At 28.5% G+C, this 20,751-nt stretch overlaps 2 protein-coding genes across 4 annotated transcripts in view; both read right to left on the bottom strand.

The window, feature by feature from the left end:
- Nucleotides 1-1,013, bottom strand: part of LOC142332584 (uncharacterized) — a 209,363-nt gene extending 208,350 nt beyond the window's left edge. For both annotated transcript variants that reach the window (XM_075379097.1, XM_075379096.1), the window contains exon 1: nt 859-1,013. The gene's annotated coding sequence lies outside the window, so the exon portion shown is untranslated. The remainder of the gene's footprint in view (nt 1-858) is intronic.
- Nucleotides 1,014-9,806: 8,793 nt separating this feature from the next.
- LOC142332583 (tetratricopeptide repeat protein 5-like) overlaps nt 9,807-20,751 on the bottom strand; it is a 37,779-nt gene continuing 26,834 nt past the window's right edge. Inside the window, exon 8 of one of the 2 annotated variants that reach the window (XM_075379095.1) lies at nt 9,807-20,600. In XM_075379095.1, coding sequence (XP_075235210.1) covers nt 20,478-20,600 — 123 coding nt within the window. In that variant the 3' untranslated portion in view covers nt 9,807-20,477. The remainder of the gene's footprint in view (nt 20,601-20,751) is intronic. The other variant, XM_075379094.1, reaches the window with a different exon arrangement.

Genomic DNA, 20,751 nt, shown 5'->3' on the forward strand with positions numbered 1-20,751 from the left:
CATTAAAATTATAATCATACATTGAAAAAAATAATTCTCTGTTCTAAAATAACAACATTGCCAGCCTAACTCAATAACTATTAACAATAAAATAAATTTTAAGAACACCATATTTTCAATATTTCAACCTGACGTAATACAAAAATGAAAGAAAGGGAATATTATTATTCATAATTTCCTAATATTAGTTAAGATTTTATAATTGGTTAATGCAACTTGTGGGCGCATTATTGTAAATTTTGCCTTAAATTCCAAAAATTAAATTCGCTTCGGGGAAAGTGTTCAATGAATTGTAAATGGAAGGTTTGAAGTAGGCAAAGAAATCCAATACATCAATATATATATATATGCTTGAGCTCTGTACTAGAATAAAAATCAAACCTCTCAAACATGTAAGAAAATTACCAAATATAGCAATTTACAATAGCAAGTCGTGGATTATAAACTAGCATGACAAACGAAACAAATTATTAAATATACTACGGACAATATAATTTGCATTAACAATATGGAAAAGATTTCCCAGTCTATACACTGCCGTTAACAATAACGATCAGAAATTGACTAGTCTCTACAAGTTTGTACTAAAAATAGGTTCAGTTATGGAACATGCCCTACAAATTACGGCAAGATGTTTACTTTATTCAGTTATAATAAATTAAAATATCTCTATTTAAATACCTTTAAAATAGCACGTAGCACATATAATTCAGGCACTTCAATTAAAACAACTAATCGTGAAACTCAACAAATCATTTGTTGCAACAAAAACGTTCATTGTTCAAGGAAAAGAAAAATGTAAATTTACAATTACATCAACATATATTTAGTAATGTTAATAAAAAAAAATTCACTCACCAAACACAAATTACAGGAACTATGATCTTACAACGAACACACTAATCAAAATTACTACATTACTATAATACAACGTTACTGAACAACTCAATGAATCTTCGCAATATGGCGTCACGGTCCTAAGAGTTTCTACACCAAATACCGGAAATGAGGTCAATACTTGAAACTCATTCTCTATTGGATAAATACGTCTTTCAACTTACAACGAACCAATCGTAACGCAAATTTCAAGCAGTGATGCAAGGTTAAATAAAATTGATAAAATACCATAACACTTATTTTTGTAAAACTTAAATTTAAAAACATTTAGTTATAAAAAAATAAATATAAATAAAATGTCACTGACAGTAAGAAACTTTAGTTATTCATCACAGGATACAAAATAAAACCTATACCTTCGAAAATTATTATTTTAACCTGTTATATAAATTAAAAGTTCTCAGTAGACCAAAATCTTTACAACAGTAAAACCCTATAACAAGTCGCTATTTATTCTTGTTATATGCGTGAATACCAAAAACATCATACCACCAATTATATAAGCAGTAAAACCATATGGATTGCATTTTATCAGAATTGTGGTAGTTTGCGTTCCATTTTAACTTAAGAATAAAAATTAAATGACCATTAAACATTGATATATTGTTGCATTGTTCAGTATTAATCTTGTATTTTTATTATTGGGAAAAGTTGTCTTTATTATTAAAATTTGTATTTTAACCAACAAAAAATGGCCATCTAGTATTAGAATCTAATAATAATTTTTTTTTATCTTTTAATATATTTCAATAACTGTTTCGAGAGTTATTATTTTGAATCATAATAGGTAATTGAAAAAAAGAGCAAAATATCACAAAGTTCCTTCAACGTATGATCATTGAAGAAACTTCGTGAAAAACAACTTAAGGAAACTTTAGGATCAATCCTTACACATGTTAATAAAAAATATAATTGTAATTAATATATATGTATATATTACTCTTTCAAATTAATGTAACGTTTCTTATACAGAGCTTTCAAAGGGCTAGCAGCTCAGTTTCCAGAGGAGTAAATCTATTTTTATTATACTTCCTTCTAATGTATAGCTCATTCCTATCCCAATGAATTTTTTTTAATATAAATTAATCTAAGAAAATTGCATTCTGTTTTGTTATATATGACAAAAAAGTCATAAATACAAGGTTATATTCCTCCCTGCATTTAAAATATAAATTTGGTAAAACATTAACACCAAAATATTCACTGGGTTAATAATATTTTACTTTGGTCTTTTCTGTAACTTTAAGAGTAATAATCTCCACATCTACACAACTGTTTTTGCAATATTTTAGTTTAAGAGGAATGTTCTTATTATGCTTTCTAGCCATTTTTAATAAATTATCAAATCAACTAATAAGTCTTAAAATACAATATTACTTTATTAACTAATTTTTAATTAATAAGAAACAAAAAATTATTTTCTAGATTTCTGTTTATATAAATATGTGCTTGAATAATTTTTGTTAACGCCTTCTAAATTGTATTATTTTTTAATAGTTAATATGATCATGTACTTACATTAGTATTTTAATTATTTCTCTGAATTTTAACCATATCTACTTTTTTATTTTAAAATTAACTCTGTAATATGTGATGCTGCTTTGGTGTAGGTTTTACCTGTTTTCCTTGATCAATCCAGACAAATGCTAGGCAGTACCTTTTTATGTATCTGTGAAGTAGCAAATTTAATCATTATTGATGTGTTCTCTGTAACATATTAGTATGTCCCAATCAGAAGAAAAATTTCTATTAAGTTTGTATTCAAATGTGTATTTCATTTGTGTTGTATGTTAATAAGCGTTCTCATTGTTTTGTTTAATAAGATCAAAAAAGATATAATAGCATTTCTGAATGAAACAAATAATATCCTGCTTCACCAAACTGTATTTGCAAATTGTGTAAAATAATGAAAAAGTAATGAACTTTTCATAAGGACAGTAACAGTATAGTGAATTTTATAAAAAAAATAAATGTAAATAAAAATGTTACAGACAGTAAGAAACCTTAGTTAATCATCACAGGATACAAAATAAAACCTATACCTTCAAAAATTATTATTTTAACCTGTTATATACCCTATAACAAGTCGCTATTTATTCATGTTATATGCGTGAACATTACCAAAAACATCATACCACCAATTATATAAGCAGTAAAACCATATAGATTGCATTTTATCACAATTGTGGTAGTTTGCGTTCCATTTTAACTTAAGAATAAAAATTAAATGACCATAAACATTGATATATTGTTGTCTTTAATCTTAAAATTTGTATTTTAAGCAATATAAATATCGAAAACAAAAAATGGCCATCTAGTATTAGAATCTAATACTAATTTTTTGTTAATCTTTCAATATATTTCAATAATTGTTTCGAGAGTAATTATTTTGAATCATAATAGGTAATTGAAAAAAAAGAGCAATATATCACAAAGTTCCTTCAACGAATGATCATTGAAGAAACTCTGTGATCCTTTTAGGAATCAATCCTTACACATGTTAATAAAAAATATAATTGTAATTAATATATATGTATATATTACTCTTTCAAATTAATGTAATGTTTCTTATACAGAGCTTTCGGAGGGCTAGCAGCTCAGTTTCCAGAGGAGTAAATCTATTTTTATTATACTTCCTTCTAATGTATAGCTCATTCCTATCACAATGAATTTTTTTTAACATAAATTAATCTATGAAAATTGAATTTTGTTTTGTTATATATGACAAAAAAAGTCATAAATACAAGGTTATATTCCTCCCTGTATTTAAAATATAAATTAGGTAAAATATTAACTTAAGTAGTCACAAAAATATTCACTCGGTTAATAATATTTAATTTGGTCTTTCTTGTAAATTTAAGAGTAATAATCTCCACAACTGTTTTTGCAATATTTTAGTTTAAGAGGAATGTTCTTATTATGCTTTCTAGCCATTTTTAATAAATTACCAAATCAACTAAAAAGTCTTAAAATCAACATATTTTCTCTTAAAATACAATATTACTTTATTAACTAATTTTTAAATAATAGTAGTAATTAATAAGAAACAAAAAATTATTTTCTAGATTTCTGTTTATATAAATATATGCTTGAATAATTTTTGTTAACGCCTTCTAAATTGTATTGTTTTTTAATAGTTAATATGTTCATGTACTTACATTAGTATTTTAATTATTTCTCTGAATTTTAACCACATCTACTTTTTTATTTTAAAATTAACTCTGTAATATGTGATGCTGCTTTGGTGTAGGTTTTACCTCAGTTTTCCTTGATCAATCCAGACAAATGCTGGGTAATACCTTTTTGTGAATCTATGAAGTAGCAAATTTAATCATTATTGATGTGTTCTCTGTAACATATTAGTATGTCCCAATCACAAGAAAAATTTCTATTAAGTTTGTATTCAAATGTATTTCATTTGTGTTGTATGTTAATAAGTGTTCTCATTGTTTTGTTTAATAAGATCCAAATAGATATAAAAGCATTTCTAAATGAAACAAATAATATCCTGCTTTACCAAACTCTGTATTTGCAAATTGCATAAAATAATGAACTTTTCATAAGGACAGTAACACTATAGTGAATTATTAAAGTTGATTTTTTTATTATTTATTAAACCACATGCAACGAGGAATATTAGTAACTCAACTGCATTGTTGAACTATTTGATGCAAAGAATTCAACTGAACAACACTTATACTTTCATCAATAGAAAATGTAAATTATTAACAAACGAGATCCCAGCTATTCGTTAATTAATTTAAATGAATTTAAGTAATAACTTATATTCATCAACTTAACAATTACTTCAACTTATTCATATTAATGTTTGTCAATCGGAAACATTTTTCTCTTTTTGTTATAAGTTCACTCTAAAAATGTTACATATAGAAACTCTTTTTGAAAAATATTAGATTTTTTTTTTACTTCAGAATAAGGTACAATTTTTATTTTTGTTTTGTTCTTGTCCATGATGATATTAATTTAAAATTTTTAAATGACTAATCATAAATTATAAAAATCTACTTCAAAATGTTCTGTTTTATTTGTAACCAAATTTAGGGATTGGTGCTGTGTTTTTATGTTTGTGTGAACAAGGGTTACCACTAAAGGTTTTAACAAAAATAATTATTTAAATTTATCTTATTCTATTAAATACTTGTGAATTTTAATTTCAACTTTTTTGCCAACTTATTAAAGAAACTGTAGTAATAAATGCCACAGAACTGAATTACAAATAATTTAACAAATTCCTAAGCCAAATGGACATTGTATTTCAATTTTCTTAAATAAAACTTTTTAAGTAAACAGTATAACTGTTGATTAATAAATTATACAAGAAAATATTTAAATATTATCACAAAAAAATGCTATAACAAAATTTAGAAATCTTCATAACTCAAAAGTAGTGTATATTATGATACTTTTGATTTAGGGCAGCCTATTAAACCAATGTAAATTGTTGTATATTCAATTGGGAATGGAACGGAAGGATAGCGGGAGTTTTTTTCTCCCTACTAATTACAGAACTTGAACAAATGTTCCTTGCTGTGTCTTTGTATTTTATCTGGTGGGTTATTATTTGTTTATAGATTTTATTTTATTTATGGACGGATTTGGTATTTGCACTCCAGTCCTTTAGACCAATGAGAAATAATTGACTGGGACCGATACAGGAAGACTAAGCGTAATTTCTTTGTACTTCCAGCAATATTTCTCTTCAGTCCATCCTCCAGGAATTTGCCTTCCGTGGGGGCCTTAGTGTTTGGAGGAAGCTTCCAGACATATGTGTATCTGGGAAGGGTTAAGGGAGATCATGTGGCCACCGTCATTGTGCTGGTTTACCTAAAACAGATATAAAAAGGAGGCATGTTCTGTGTTGCAAGAAAGATATTATAGACCTCGTTAAGGACAATATGACAAACCCCTCACGTTTCAACCTACCATCATATTAAATTTTTATAAAATTTAATTTTTTATGAAGCGTGGTAAATTTGCTTTTTATGTTCCCGCTCATGCACAAAAACCCTAATAATGTTGAAAAATATTAATTAGGATAGTATGAGCTTAGATTTAGATGTTTGCAATAAAAGTTAACAATTTATTTAATCTATCATTTTGAATAAGTGGTCTACTAGTAGTTAACACTGGTCAGGTAAGATATATTTCCATTAGTAATAGTGAATATTAAATTAGGGTAGGATCAACATAATAACAAGTCAGTGTTTTTTGAATAAAAGGTTTAAGAGATATTTTATTTTGTTTATTTAATTGAAGACTTCCACTAACATGCCCGTACAAAATGAAGGGTCCAGCCAAGTAGCAGCATCTTATCTATTTCCAGTTGAGGACACCTGCGGAGCATAATAAAACAAAACCATATGTTCAATTATTATTAAGCACTCATTAGGACATTAGATTTTATCTATCTCTATCTATACTATTGTAGAATATTATAATGGGGTAGAGTAAATTAATATTGGTTCAAGAATTTATTTTATTTTACATTTAATTTGAATTAAATACAACACAACTAAATTTTTAATAATTTGTTAAGCATTAGTTAGAGTGTAATATTTTCTATTTCTGTAGTATTGTATGATACTGAAATGGGGTAAATTAAAAAAAAAAAAAAACATATGTCCATACATTTATGAACTGTAAAAACTTTATGTGTTTTAAAGACCTTTCTTTCTTTTTCCTGTTTAGCCTCCGGTAACTACCATTTAGATAATACTTTACAGAGGATGATATGTATGAGTGTAGTCTTGTACATTCTCAGTTCGACCATTCCTGAGATGTGTGGTTAATTGATTTTTTAAAGACCTGCAATCATTGTAGCTCACCCGATGTTCAGGCTCCTGGCCTGGTTTATCATACACAAACCCTTGTTTTGCCTTTTCATGGTGGTTAGATGGCTGTGCTTGGACATGACTGCTCTCCTGAACAGTCCGCGCACCTGTGTTTCTGACAAACCATGGTGGTCCAAAAATTGTCTGCAGTGCCATATTTTGGACGGCCTCCAGCTTTTTCTGGAACGTAGAGCACAACACAGCCCCCCATGACAGGTAGGCGTATGTCAGAATTGGCAAGACGTAGAGTCGGTATATGAGTATCTTATTCGCCAGCGGAATGGGGCTGGCTCGATTAAGCACTGGGTGACCTGGCAGCCTTTGCCCTCTAGGTCACGTATTTTACATCTTCTCCTAAGTTGATAAGCCATTTATCCAGGACCATTCCCAGATACTTAACTTTTGTCTCAAAGGGTATTTTTTCCCTGAGATTTCCAGCTGTTTGGCCAGAGCACGTTGCTTGCGTGTGACAAGCACGACCACACACTTTTCCCCATTGACCCTGATTATCCACTAAATCCAGCTGCTGTTGGAGTCTTTAGACTGTGTAATCCATATTTCGGGATGTTTAGTAATATGCCGTATCATTGACGTATAAAGCAGTGTTGATGCCTTCCAACAATAGCATATCATTTGTATATGTAATGTATAGAATCGGTGAAAGGACTGCCATTATTCAATTAAAATATTGTTAGTACTGAATTGCAGCTCTCAAGCCTCTACATACATATTAGAACTATTGGCCTGAGGGTGAAAAAATGGTTGAAGATCCCTGGCTAATTAAGAAAAAATATATATCAGCAGTAACATTAGCTGAAGCAGTGTTAAAACATCTGCACCAGTAACTGAAAACAGTCACAAAGACAACTGAAAATATTTTGAAGGAAGGTCTTATATAAAATTTGGTTCAATGTATTATAAAAGTTTAATTTTCAAAACAATTTTTTAATTATTCAAGAGATTTATATGTAATAATGGGCTCTTCTGTGCTGCCTTATAAATTCTGATCACAACAATGAGATCATCTCTCTACCACTGAATGCTATACAACTCACATCCCGAGTATTATAAAAAATTATTAAATGACATATTCAGCATCTGTAATCACACAATAGGCTAACTTCTTATTACTCACATGTCACCATGAGAAACTGGGGATAAGATTTAGCACTTATGTCAGCCATCAGCATCAGTAGTTCATATCCATTCAATGGAAAGGTGCAATTTAACTCTCCTAACATTCAATAAAGCTGTCACAGAGCTACAAATTTCATCAGGGATAGATTTCACCTGGTTTACCATAGGTATTGAACATGACAAAATATACTTCAATAGTCATCTACTTACAGCTTACTCACCATATGAAACCAAACTACCCTTTTGATACTGGCAACTGTTAAGTATCTAGCCCAGGAGTTTACCTGTAACACAATGTAGATAGACTAGATCTGCTATTTAGAGGAGCATAGCACAGACCACTTCAGCAAGTCAGGTTGAAACATGAAATGACCTAAACATGTAAAATTTGTCATGGGTTTATAAGTACAGTTTTTCTGCATGCTGTTGGTAATAAAACTCACCATTAATCTTTTCCAAAATTCGACTGATTAATCTAAGTTTGACATTATCTCTATGAAACTGAAGGCAATCATTTTACCAAAAACTTTGATAGATTTCACTCACAGATTAATGACATGTACAGCCCAGCAAAGAATCCCTAAATTCAGACCCCTGCATGAACCTGAATTCTGATCATGTTTGAGGATATAGTAATAAATTTTTCAGATTTGTTCAACCGTTATAAAGGAAGAGTTACATTAGAAGAAAATGTAGAAAGATTGGAAATTAATTAAATTCAAATAATGTTAAAAAATAAAAATTAGCTTTGTCATTAAACCACTTCTATACATCCAGAACTTCAATGAATATCAATTCTTAGCTACATCACCATACAAGCAGGTCACCCAATGAGACAGCATACAGCATCTTCCTAGATCAAAATAGTAATTATTAAAAAAAAATAATTAATAGAATATGTTTTTATACATAAAGAGAATAAGTTAACTCTCTGTAAATAGCTCATTTCATATCTTATATTTAATCTCTCATTTAAATTTGTAATGTTCTCTTTATCTTTTACATAAATTAATTAAAATTTTTCATTTTTATTTCTTTGAAGATTTTTATGTTTAAGACTATGAAAAAACAATGTTTTGAAAGAGAAATATATGTATATATCCAAGTCTAGTAAAAATATCCCTAGTGAAACTTATTTTTAATAAATAATGTCAATTTGATAATTATATTTAATTATCTAGTTAACAGTTAAATTTTATTACAAGCATTTATTTTTTAAATGGCCTTTGTTTTACTGTTTATCAACATTAATTTCAACTCATTAATACATAATGTAATGTAATAATGAAAATAAACTGCCACAATAAAATTCAATAGAATATTCTATATTATAAAATGGGTAATTATATATGCTTATTTAATTTCAATACATTATTACTGTCAATTTACTTCTAAACTGTTATTCTTTTAATAGTTCAAAACAAACAGAACTTGTATTACAATAGGCCTTTCTTATACTTAACTAAACTATTGTAAACATGCATTGTTCCAATGAGTTGATTTCTAAGATTTGAATGAAAAGAGTTTTGTAGTTTTACAAAATGTTCAACATTAAAAATTTCAAATAAAAATAAGTAGTTAATACACAACAAATTTATATAACTCAAAATGAATATTACCTAAAACAAATCAAATGACATGGTAGCTCCTACATACAAACTGGCAGGTTAAGTTTGTATGTACATTACATAACTACATGACAACACCCTTCAAATTATGTCTAAATGCGATGAAATAGATGGGAGAAAAACTCATGCATACAATCATATTGCTAATTAAATTCATTTAATTACCATCATAACATACACATTATTAAAAAAATACAGTGTTATAAAATAAATGTTTTTATTCAAATGTAAAATTGATTAATTTATTTTTAAACAAAATTTAACATTAAAATAAAATATAATTTAATCTTTAGTATATAATTAATTAAAGCATCTTTAAATTAATAATCTAAATAATAAATGTTACACTGTTACAGCTTCTATATGTAGTATATTTTATAATTAATATAAACTATAATCATCAATATAAAATTATTCTCAACCAAAATGAATTACGTTACAATATTTTTGATTTTCTTTTTATATTTTATTTAGAATGGAGGATCATAAGTTACAGTAAATATATTTTTACTTCTCCATCAGAACCAAAACAAGTGCAATGTTTTTATTTTCATAACTTTTTATAAAAAAAGCTCTTACAAATATTAAAATGTTATATAAAAATCTGTCATGTTTAAATTAGGTTTACTGAATTATTTACAAGTTTAGTGCGAGTTACTATTGCAGCAGCAAATCATTAATTATCTCCATTACCTTAGTTAATTATGATAAATAATTTGTAAAACATGACTATTCTAGATTTATTTCATAATTGTATGTATTTTTTTTTGTTAGATTTATTATAATAAAATTTTTATATATCTTATGTTAAAATAAAACATTTACTCTCGTACTTTCTCTTTCTAAACAACACCTACCTCAAATTGAAAGAGTGAAGAACTTTACAGTTACCTGGGGATGTTCTCAGGGGTAATATGTCCAACGGATATTTAAATGAAGACTGAAATAATTTTATATAAGAACTGGATACTTTTAATTACACTTTTCTGTATGTTGATGAACAAACTATTAAATAATCAAATTGCTACAATTATTAAGACTCCAGGATGAACCTACCAGAAATTATAATTTCTTTCCAATTGTCTTTCAACAATTAGGTTTTTATAATATACAAGGGACAACTGAAATATAATACCAAACTCACTAAAAAAACAAACAAAGTGTTGTGAACAGCTTTTGAAATGTAGATGACTCCTTTTTAATATTTTGAAGGGAAACGAAACTTGTTGGATCATTACAACTTAGAAGAAAAACTGCAGAGCATGGAATATTGGCACTAGGGTTTGCCGCAATAAAAAAAGTTCAAAATAAAACCCTCTGCAAAAAAATTCTCATTGCAGAGACCTGAGATTTCCAAACACATAACATGACCGATTACCTGGAAGGTGGGTAGACTATAAATTCTGTGTGATACATAGAGATGTTAAAATACTTTATAAGTCTTGTTCGACACTCCACAGAGTCAATAACTCTGCAAAACGATAGTGCTCCACAGAGCCAACAACTCTGCAAAACAATAATGCTCCACAGAGCCAATAAATCTGCAAAACGATAATGCTCAGTCACACACATTGCGTGTAACACTGAAGTTTGCGAAGTTGAAATTGGAATCCATTCTGGACTCTCCACATTCACCAGATTCTGTGCCAGGAATTTTCACTTCTTTCTGTAATTAAAGGGATATTAAGGATAATCATTTAACCATAGATGATGAATTGAAAGATGCAGTATGGTCATGGATCAGAAAACATCCACCAGCATCCTTCATCAGCTGAATGACCATTGGGAGAAATTTATAGTTTTAAATGGACAAATAAATGTAAGTTTTTATAGGAAATAAAATGTACTTTTATGTGTCATTTGTGAGTTATGATCAACTGCGCACGTTTCACCCACCCCTTGTAATCTAAAAGTTTTAAAGTTCAAACATGTATTTTATATTTCTTTTATTTTTATCAATAAGATTTAAATTAACATTTTTAGGTTATAATTTGTATAACAAGACGTAAATAAAATATTTATATAAAAAAGTAATTCTTCATGGTTTTTTCTTTTTTTATTCGTTTGTTGAATAAGATGGTGTTTTGAGTGGTTACAATTTAAGAAACTTTTCAAACATAAAACAATTTTGCAACCAACAAACATTTTTATTAATTGAGTAACTGATAAAGATATCACAGATATGTTGGGAAATGAAAATTATTGAATGCAAAAGAAAAAAAACAACTTAAAGAATTATATACGAGGCATGTTTTTTAAGAAAGGGCAGGCTGTTTTCAATTTGCCACCATTAGATGTGGTGGAAATTGATGGCACTAGAGTAGGATGTTTATTTATATCAACGATCATCTGTTTGCAAAAATAGGTTATTTGCATTAGTTGCTGCATATAGCATGGATGAAATGAGTGCTACAATAAATAATCCAGCGAGTTGTTAAGTGCAATCAGTAATTCATTATCTACTGGTGAAAAAAGAATCTGCTGCTGATATTCACAGAGAAATTGTAAATTTTTACAGACCCAGGTTATGGGTGAAGGTAAAGTTCACCAATGGTATCGTTTGTTTTGTGGGATAAGAATGAATGTTCACAACAAAGAATGTAGTGATCACCTGACTGTCATCACAGATGAATTGACTGAAAATGTTAATGCAAAAATCCATAAAATAGAAGGCTTATTGTTTTTCAATTATAGATTAAATCTCCTTTTGTTTTATGATCAGTACATAATTTACAACATTTTAACTGAAAAACTGGGTTACAGAAAATTGTGTTTCATGTGGGTTACCAAAAATGTTGACAGAAATACACAAAGAAATACGTCCTGCTGCAGCTCATTTTTGAGATGCTACAAAAATGAAGGTAATAATTTATGGAAACATGTTGTGACCGGTGATGAAACATGGATATCTTATTCAAATGCTGAGACAAAGCGGCAATCAGTGCGATGGCAGCAATCATTATCCTCCAAGCTCAAAAAGTTAAGCAAGAAAGTTCAACGAAAAAACTTATGACTACGGTTTTTTGGGAGACCAAAGGGATATTGCTAATTGAATTTCTTGAGTATAGAAGACCTGTTAATGCTGATGTACTGTGAAACACTTATAAAACTTAGACATTCAATTTAAAACAAAAGCCATGGAAAGCTAACTGGCAGGATTTTATTTCTCCACAATAACGCATGACCTCACACGGCAAACAAAACCACTGAACAATTGCAATGATTTCATCAGGAAATCTTCAACATCTTCCTTACAGTCCAGATCTTGCAAAGTGTGATTATTATCTTTTTCTTCATTTAAAACAATGGCTTGCATTGTAGAAGTTTGAACTGAAAAACAGAGTAATTAACTGGTTTAAATTACAGGTGGAATTCTTCAGTAACAGAATAATTAAGCTGGTAGTAAGCCGATATCAAAAATGTATTACAGTGAATAGCGAATATGTAGAAAAATAGTGTGTGTATATACACACACTCACTCTATTTTTCTTGAAGAAAAAATATATATATATATATATATATATATGCAAGTTTTTTTAATTTTATTTATTTCAATTTTTCTATCAAAACGGCCCTTACATAAAACATGCCTTGTACAATCTCTATCCTCAGCTACAGTAATTTGGATAATACATAATTTCCATCAATTATTTTATTGCTTATGTGTATATACATATGTACTCACAAAAAATATATTTTTATAATGTACTGATATACTTAATATCAGATACTAAATTTTTGTTAAAAAAAAAACTCCTCAATTATACATTGCTTTCAATAGCTGGTTATCATCTTCACAATTTTTTATTAAAGAAATCTTTTTTTTTTAATTTAAAAGTAATTAATCAAGTAAGTTAAAAAAAATTTCACGTTTATGCATATTCTGATGATTTAAAAGTGTTATACTATATTTTAAATCATAAATTATGTATATTATTAATATATTTATTTAATATCTGGTTACATAGTAACACAATATACACACATTGTGTCAACAGTACTGTGCAGAGATGCCAAGGCATCTGTACGCAATCAGGTGTACAAATACAAAAAATAACAGAAAAAAAAATTTTAAAACAAAAAATATCATCCAAGTATTAATCAATGTGAAATAGCCTTAATTCAAGTTAATTCGTTTTATAGCCTTTTCTAATATTTTTTTATAATTTCTTGACACTACACTTTTAGTTTTAAGAGGCAGATTATTAAAATAATACATAGCAGTATGATGATTCCTTCTGCCAATTTTTTATATATTTTCAATAACTGAATGGATTTATATCTCGAATTACAGAAAAACGAGTATTTATATAGTTTAGGGCTATTTCACTGTAATGATGACTCAAAGATTCTAATACATATTTTTCAAATAGATTAAGTGAAAATTTGATATTTGATTTTTAAGAATTTTTACTGTTTTGTTATGTACAGTTTATTTTATTTTATTTTTATTAGCTCACCCCTATGCAATTACACCACGACTAACTATACTTTAATAAATTCCATACATAATAGTATATAATCTTGAACAGTAAAAATTTTGATTAGTGAAAACTGTAATTTTTATTTATTTATTTCATTTCAAAATCTCATCTGAAATGTTGATCAATGATAATACCTAAATAGTTTGTGTAATATTTTCTTTAAACAGTCACTGCCAATAAAAATATTAAAATTAGTAGGTAAATTCATAATGATTACCAAAAATTAAACAAATAGTCTTACATTTAGAGCTAAATTATTAGAATCTAACCGTATTTTTAATTCATTAAGTTGTTTTGTTTTTCCAATTTGTTACATACAAACTTCAAACCAAGAATTTCCATAACACACTGTAACAATGTGATCAGCATAAAATAAAATTTTACAATCAGAATTTTGTAGTTCAATATATCATTAATATAGGTCCAAAATGGTTCCTTGAGGTACACCAATATTCAAATCTTGTAGGTTGCTTTTTATTTCATTAATTTATAATAAGAAAATATTTATAATTTTTTTATTATTTTAACATGTTTTTTTCTATTCAGCAGATAATTTTAAAGTAACCAAAGATGTAAATCTCTGATACCAATTTTTCAAGCTTACAATTAAAAGTTTTATGGTCTACAGCATGAGTTTTCAACCTGGGGGATGTAGGAGAATTTCAGGGGCATTGTACACTAATAAAAAAATTTCTTGATTCAACAATTTATCTCAGTGTAAGGAAAATATATATAAATTAGCTAAACAATTAAACATTGTAAAACACGAACCACTGGTGCATGACCTTAAAAAAGGAACTTTTGCAAACAGTAATCTTTATCGCTGCTAGATCCAACTACATTCAAGCATACGTCTTATTTACACTGGCTTTTACCTAAATAGTTCATCCTGGTACCACTAGATCCCTCTGCATCTTTGTTGGAAGCAGACAAACAGTGTTTCTAGAGAAACCACTACTGAGGCTAGGGTAATTTTACTACTGGTTGGTGGCTACACTGCATAAAAAACAGACAACTGATGACTGTTTTTGTGTGAATGATTGTCATGCATAGAGTAGTTAAACATGGCTAAATCATTAGAAAAAAAAAGACTGCGCAGTAATGACTATATAAGGTTTGTCCTTACATACATTGAGAAGAACGATTATAGTTTACCTCAGTGTGTTATTTGTCTGTCACAACATTCTGAGTAATGATGCAATGCGACCAGGGCATTTAGAAGGCCATTTAACTACCAATTATCCTGCTTAAAAGACAAGCCAAGGGTTTTTTTTATGGAAAGAGAAACTCGCTTAAACGAATGAAATTCAATTCAATTGGAAGTTTTGAAATGGAGAATGAAAAGGCTGTTGAAGTTTCTTACTTCAAGCTTACTTTGCTTATAGCAAAAGACAAGAAACCACACACCACAGGTGTTACTTATAACATCATGTTTACTACTAAAACCATGTTTAACTATTCTATGTTAACTTACCATATATTAATTCCAAAAGTTGATTTTTGCAGGATCCTGCATCTTTAGTTCATATTTAATTCTATAATTTGAATTTGTCAAAACTGTTACTGTTTTTATAAATTTTTAAATTTATTATAAACAAATATGCAAATTCTACTGTCCAGTACTGGAATGATGGAATATTTAAAACATCATATTTTTTTTTGTTCTGTCATTATTGTTAATCATTAACTGTAAGTCGAATGCTGAAACGATTCAATGAAACTGGTAGTCAGTCACACAAGGAGACCTAGGCAAGATCATCTATGGTATATTGATTACAGAAATGATCGTTTTATAAAAATTATTACTTTGAAGAAGAAGACTTTAGGATTAAGCACCTGGGTGCCTGCAACTCATTCCGCTTAACAACATGTAGGACTGGCGATTGAAGAATGGAAGAGAGGAATGTTCATGGATGAGACTAGAATAAAGTCCAGATTATGACTTTATTCATTTGCTGTCTTGGATGGGTGTCAGTGGACATGGAGAAGGCCAGGAATGAGATTTTCTGAATGCAACATTTCAATGAAAGTCCCATTTGGAGAAAGGTCCAAAATGTTTTGGGGTGGTATTTCTTTCGATGCCTATACTGAGCTAGTTGTAGTGCAAGATAGAACTTCAGCAGCAGACACCTATGTAACTGAATGTTTAAAAGTATGTGTTGTACCTTTTGCTCCATTTATTGGAGAATTCGTTATCATGCATGATAACACATGACCTCATGCTGCTAGAAAGGGTTTCAGAGTAACTTGATGAAGTAGGTGTCAACAGTATGATCTGGCCAGCTGACAGCCCAGCTGTAAATCATATTGAATGAATTTGGGTTATGCTTAAAAAGAGTTTGACAACATAATGCAGTGAAGCTTCAACGGCTGTGTTATATAGCAAAAGAAAAATGGCAGATGGTGGTTCATCATTTTATATTTTGGTTTTCATTTATAAATGTAATATTTCTCAAGGATATTCATTTTTTATTATTATTACAAACCTTCAAAATATCTAAATTATTTTTTTAGTAGGTAATACTATGTTTGTATTCTAACAAATGATCTGCTATTTAATCGATTCTTGGAATTAATATGGTAAGTTTAATTTATCTCTATTTACTGTATTTTTGTAGTTTAATTTCATTTAATATTTAGCACAGTGATCGTCAATATGTTATTAAATTATTTGAATTTAAAAAAATATACATATAAAATAATAATTTTTCATGTTTGTAGAATATTACCATAAGGTTATTTCTAAATTGACATAATTTTCCAAAATTAACTGATACTATTAACAAATATTGTTACAACTGTTAAACTAAAAATGTAAAATAATACATTTTGGCACTGTCTTTCTTGTTTACTGGTAATCAGTCTTCATAAATATATAATTAATAAGAAACTTATCATTATTAACACTAATGATGGGTCATTCACAAATATAACAGAGTTCTGTAGTTATATATTAACATAATGGCAGTCCCATTTAGTTATAAACATATGGGAAGCTAAAATTGTGAATTACCATGTAATTACTTGAAATGTGGTTAACAATAATTTTTGATGCCAATAAAAGCAGTCTTCTGCACATCTAATAAAAGTGATGGATAAAGAATTTATATATGATCTTATTGTTTTCACAACAGTATTTATAGTTCATTTTATTAATAGCTAACTATAACACAACATGTCATATCATCAAAATTGAAAATGGTATTGTATTTTTAATTAAACATCATTATCTAAAATCCAATCCAGAAAATAATTTTTAACAGTTTTAAGAAGAGAAATGAGGTCTTGCCTAATGCGAAATAAATTAGTAAGCCATTGCAATGGCATAAGAAGGCTGTTCTGCTGTGGTAAGGCAACAATATGGGCCAATATCACATTTATTTGAATTTATTAATTAAAAAAAGTAACCACAGAATAAATTCCAATTAAGGCATAGAAACTAGATGTCAATGTAACTAACTGTATTGAGTATATGGAGCTGTTACATATGGATAGGAATGTGTGAGGCTTCATATTTTGTTTCCACTGAAGTCCTAATATAATTTAAAAAAGAAATAATAATTTACTTTGGGAATATACTATCAAGGAACTATAATAAGCTTGTATGTATTAGGTTTTACAAGTAATCATAAAAACAAGACAAATTATTTTTAAAAAAAGGAGAAAACAAAAGTTCATTCAATGACAATGACACTTTTTAAGGGTAAAGTTGGCAATCTTGGGAAAACATTTAATCAGCTGTTTAATCATAGTTAATCTAAACATAACCTCTTTTGTTGATTTCAGAATGTCAGCTCTGCTTGAAACGTGTACGCCAGAAGAGAAACATTGTTATAAAATTTTTTCTATGAGAAGGCATGAAAACGGCAGAAATTTACTCAAGAATGTTAAAACAATAAAATGTGTTTAAACCACAGTAACATGTATAAGTGGGTGGAACAATTTAATTTAGGCAGAACAAATGTGACTGATCTCCATTGCTCTGGAACACCGGTTCAAGTTTTGACTGCTGTGCTGCAAAATCGCATAAATGATCTTATTTCCAAAGGCAGGCGAGTCAAAATTTCCCAAATTGCTAGTTCGTGTAATATTAGTGTTGGAACCATGCATTTGAATCATTCATGACATGATGAATTATTACAAAACGAGCTTGAGATGGGTTTCAAGCCAGTTGACTCAAGCCCATGACATCCGGATTCACATTTGTTCTGAGCTCAGAAGAACAATTTGAAGCGGAAGTATATCCTGTGATGAAATATGTGGATATAGCATTTTGAGGCCGAATCCAAATGGCTTCAGTGGAAACATCTAAAATCACCCACCAAAAATAATTCAAAACTCATGTATCAGCTCTTAAAGTGATGTTGACGGTCTTCTGGGACCTGCAAGACTAATTTTTATTGACTATTTAAAAGAACAATGTACCGTGAACAGTGAGTACTATTCTAACATGCTCCAACAGAAAGTGAAACCTGCAATAATGAGAAAACATCAGGGTGCTCTCTCAAAAGGTTTGATTCTGTTACGTGACAAGACCCCGCGCCTAGCACTAACTATTATTGAGCCAATTTATCAGATGTCTCAGATCCTAGCAAAACAACCACTTAAAGTTTTAACACAGCGAAATTTAGTCCTTGTTCCCTTAAAAACCCCGCTTATTACTCGAATCAGAGAACAGCAGCTGAAATGCTCGAGAAGTTCGGTTAGATGGTGTTGCCACATCCTCACAGTTCAGACCTCGCCTCAACGGATTTTCATTTGTTCAGCCTACTAAGTCTTTTTGTGCGGCAAGAAGTTCGATGACAACAAAGCAGCCAAAAAAAGGAGTAGAATGATAAAAGTCAAAAGTAGTAGCAAAATGATTTTAACAGCAAGGTGAAGACTTCTGTGCTGTGGAAATCAGAAAGCTTACAGAATGCTGGGATTAAAGTGTTTAAATGTTGCTGGAGATTATGTTGAAAAATAGTTTGTTTCATTGTCATTGAATAAATCATTTTTCCTCTCAATCAATTTGTATCCTTAATTATTTAATTTCCCTTGTATAATGAACTTATACTTATTTATAGCAGCAGTCAGTTTGTAATTTCAGCCAGATTCTTGGCAATAATAAGCAGTGAAACACAGAGAATTGTATACAGAGATTTAGACTCCCACGACTTGCTTAGTACAATTACTTAGCATAGACTGAGAATGTGGATTGCCATACCGTACAAACTATGTATGATTTTGGGATAAAAAATTTAATGTAAAACAGTTCAAACTACACCAAAAAAAAAAATTAAAGAGGTGATAAAAACAAATAAAGTGGACATATTTCATAATTAGAAAATTGAACAGTAAAACTCATGTAAATTTTGTTAAAAGTGTTTACATTAATTTCCACAATATATTTTCTTATTAATTATAAATATTAAAATTTAATTCTTTTAGATACTTTAATTGGTGTCATACATTTGTTTGCATATTTACTTCAAGTATTGTGCCATATTCATTTTCACTACTTTTGCTTGCTTACTTACTTACTTTTCTTTGTTATATTCCCATACATCTGTTTATAGTTGGTTTCCATATGTTGTGTGCCATATTTAAAAAAAATTGTTTCCTTATACATTTTTTACAGCCTTTCTACAAAATCTTACAATATTTATGAATTCACTCCAAAAAAATGTTGCCGTTATGATAATTACACAATAAAAATATTTTATTCTACTACATTGTAATAATAAATTTCACTAATTTTTAAGGCAACTTTTAATGATATATGGAATGTACTGAATTTGTAATGGCTTACAGGCATTTATAATAGTAACATGTGCACAAGTTATGACACAATCTTTTAGATTTAGCAAACTTGTGACTACATTTTTCAAAATTCAATCACTTTTTATTTTACTACGATTTATGTTTATCACAATGCTTTCTTCTAGATATTAAAAGAACTTCATAATTATAATAATAATTAATTAAACTGATGTCGGCACATCTTGGAAAAAATCAGGAGTTTATTATACACTTAACACTCATTTTACGTTTAACAACGTTTACCTACATAAGCCCCACTAAATTATTTGGGTAGAGATTTATTTCAAATACAGATATGCAAGATTCTTCTTCAGTACTAAAAGTAGCTTTTAAACAACATTTTCTCGACATAAATTTGTTGCGTTATTCGTGAATGACCCCAAAACAAACTATTGTACTAACTATAATAAAAAAAAAATTAAACTATATTACAATTACATTAAAAATAATACTTATTAACAAATAAATATATATATTTTTCAATAATATTTACAAAATTATAAATAAATTCATTAGTAAAAAAAGATACAACAACAAAAATTTAATATTAAAGTTATATAAATTAATATGTATTATTGTAATTGATAATTTTAAATAAAGCAAAAGTGGAATATCACAAATGAAACAATGTATAAAACAATGTATAAATAAAACTCTGACATTACATAGTAGTAAAGTTAATAATGAGCCATTTTGAATGTTGACAGCTGAGTTGATGCTAATTTATCTCTACCCAATTTCTTACCATTAACGACTAACACTAGTGGACTATCAACTCTAAGACCATTGAACTTAAAGTCCTGTAATAAAAATAAAATACATTAATATTTCATAACAAATACTACAAAAGGCAACAGAATTACATTGACCTAATAAGTAAATTATACTTTTAGATAAAGGACGTCGATTCTTAGAAAAAAATTTGGTAAACTGATAAAACAAGTAATGAAA

Source organism: Lycorma delicatula, chromosome 11, assembly GCF_047948215.1.
Source record: "Lycorma delicatula isolate Av1 chromosome 11, ASM4794821v1, whole genome shotgun sequence".
NCBI classification, from domain to species: Eukaryota; Metazoa; Arthropoda; class Insecta; order Hemiptera; family Fulgoridae; genus Lycorma; species Lycorma delicatula.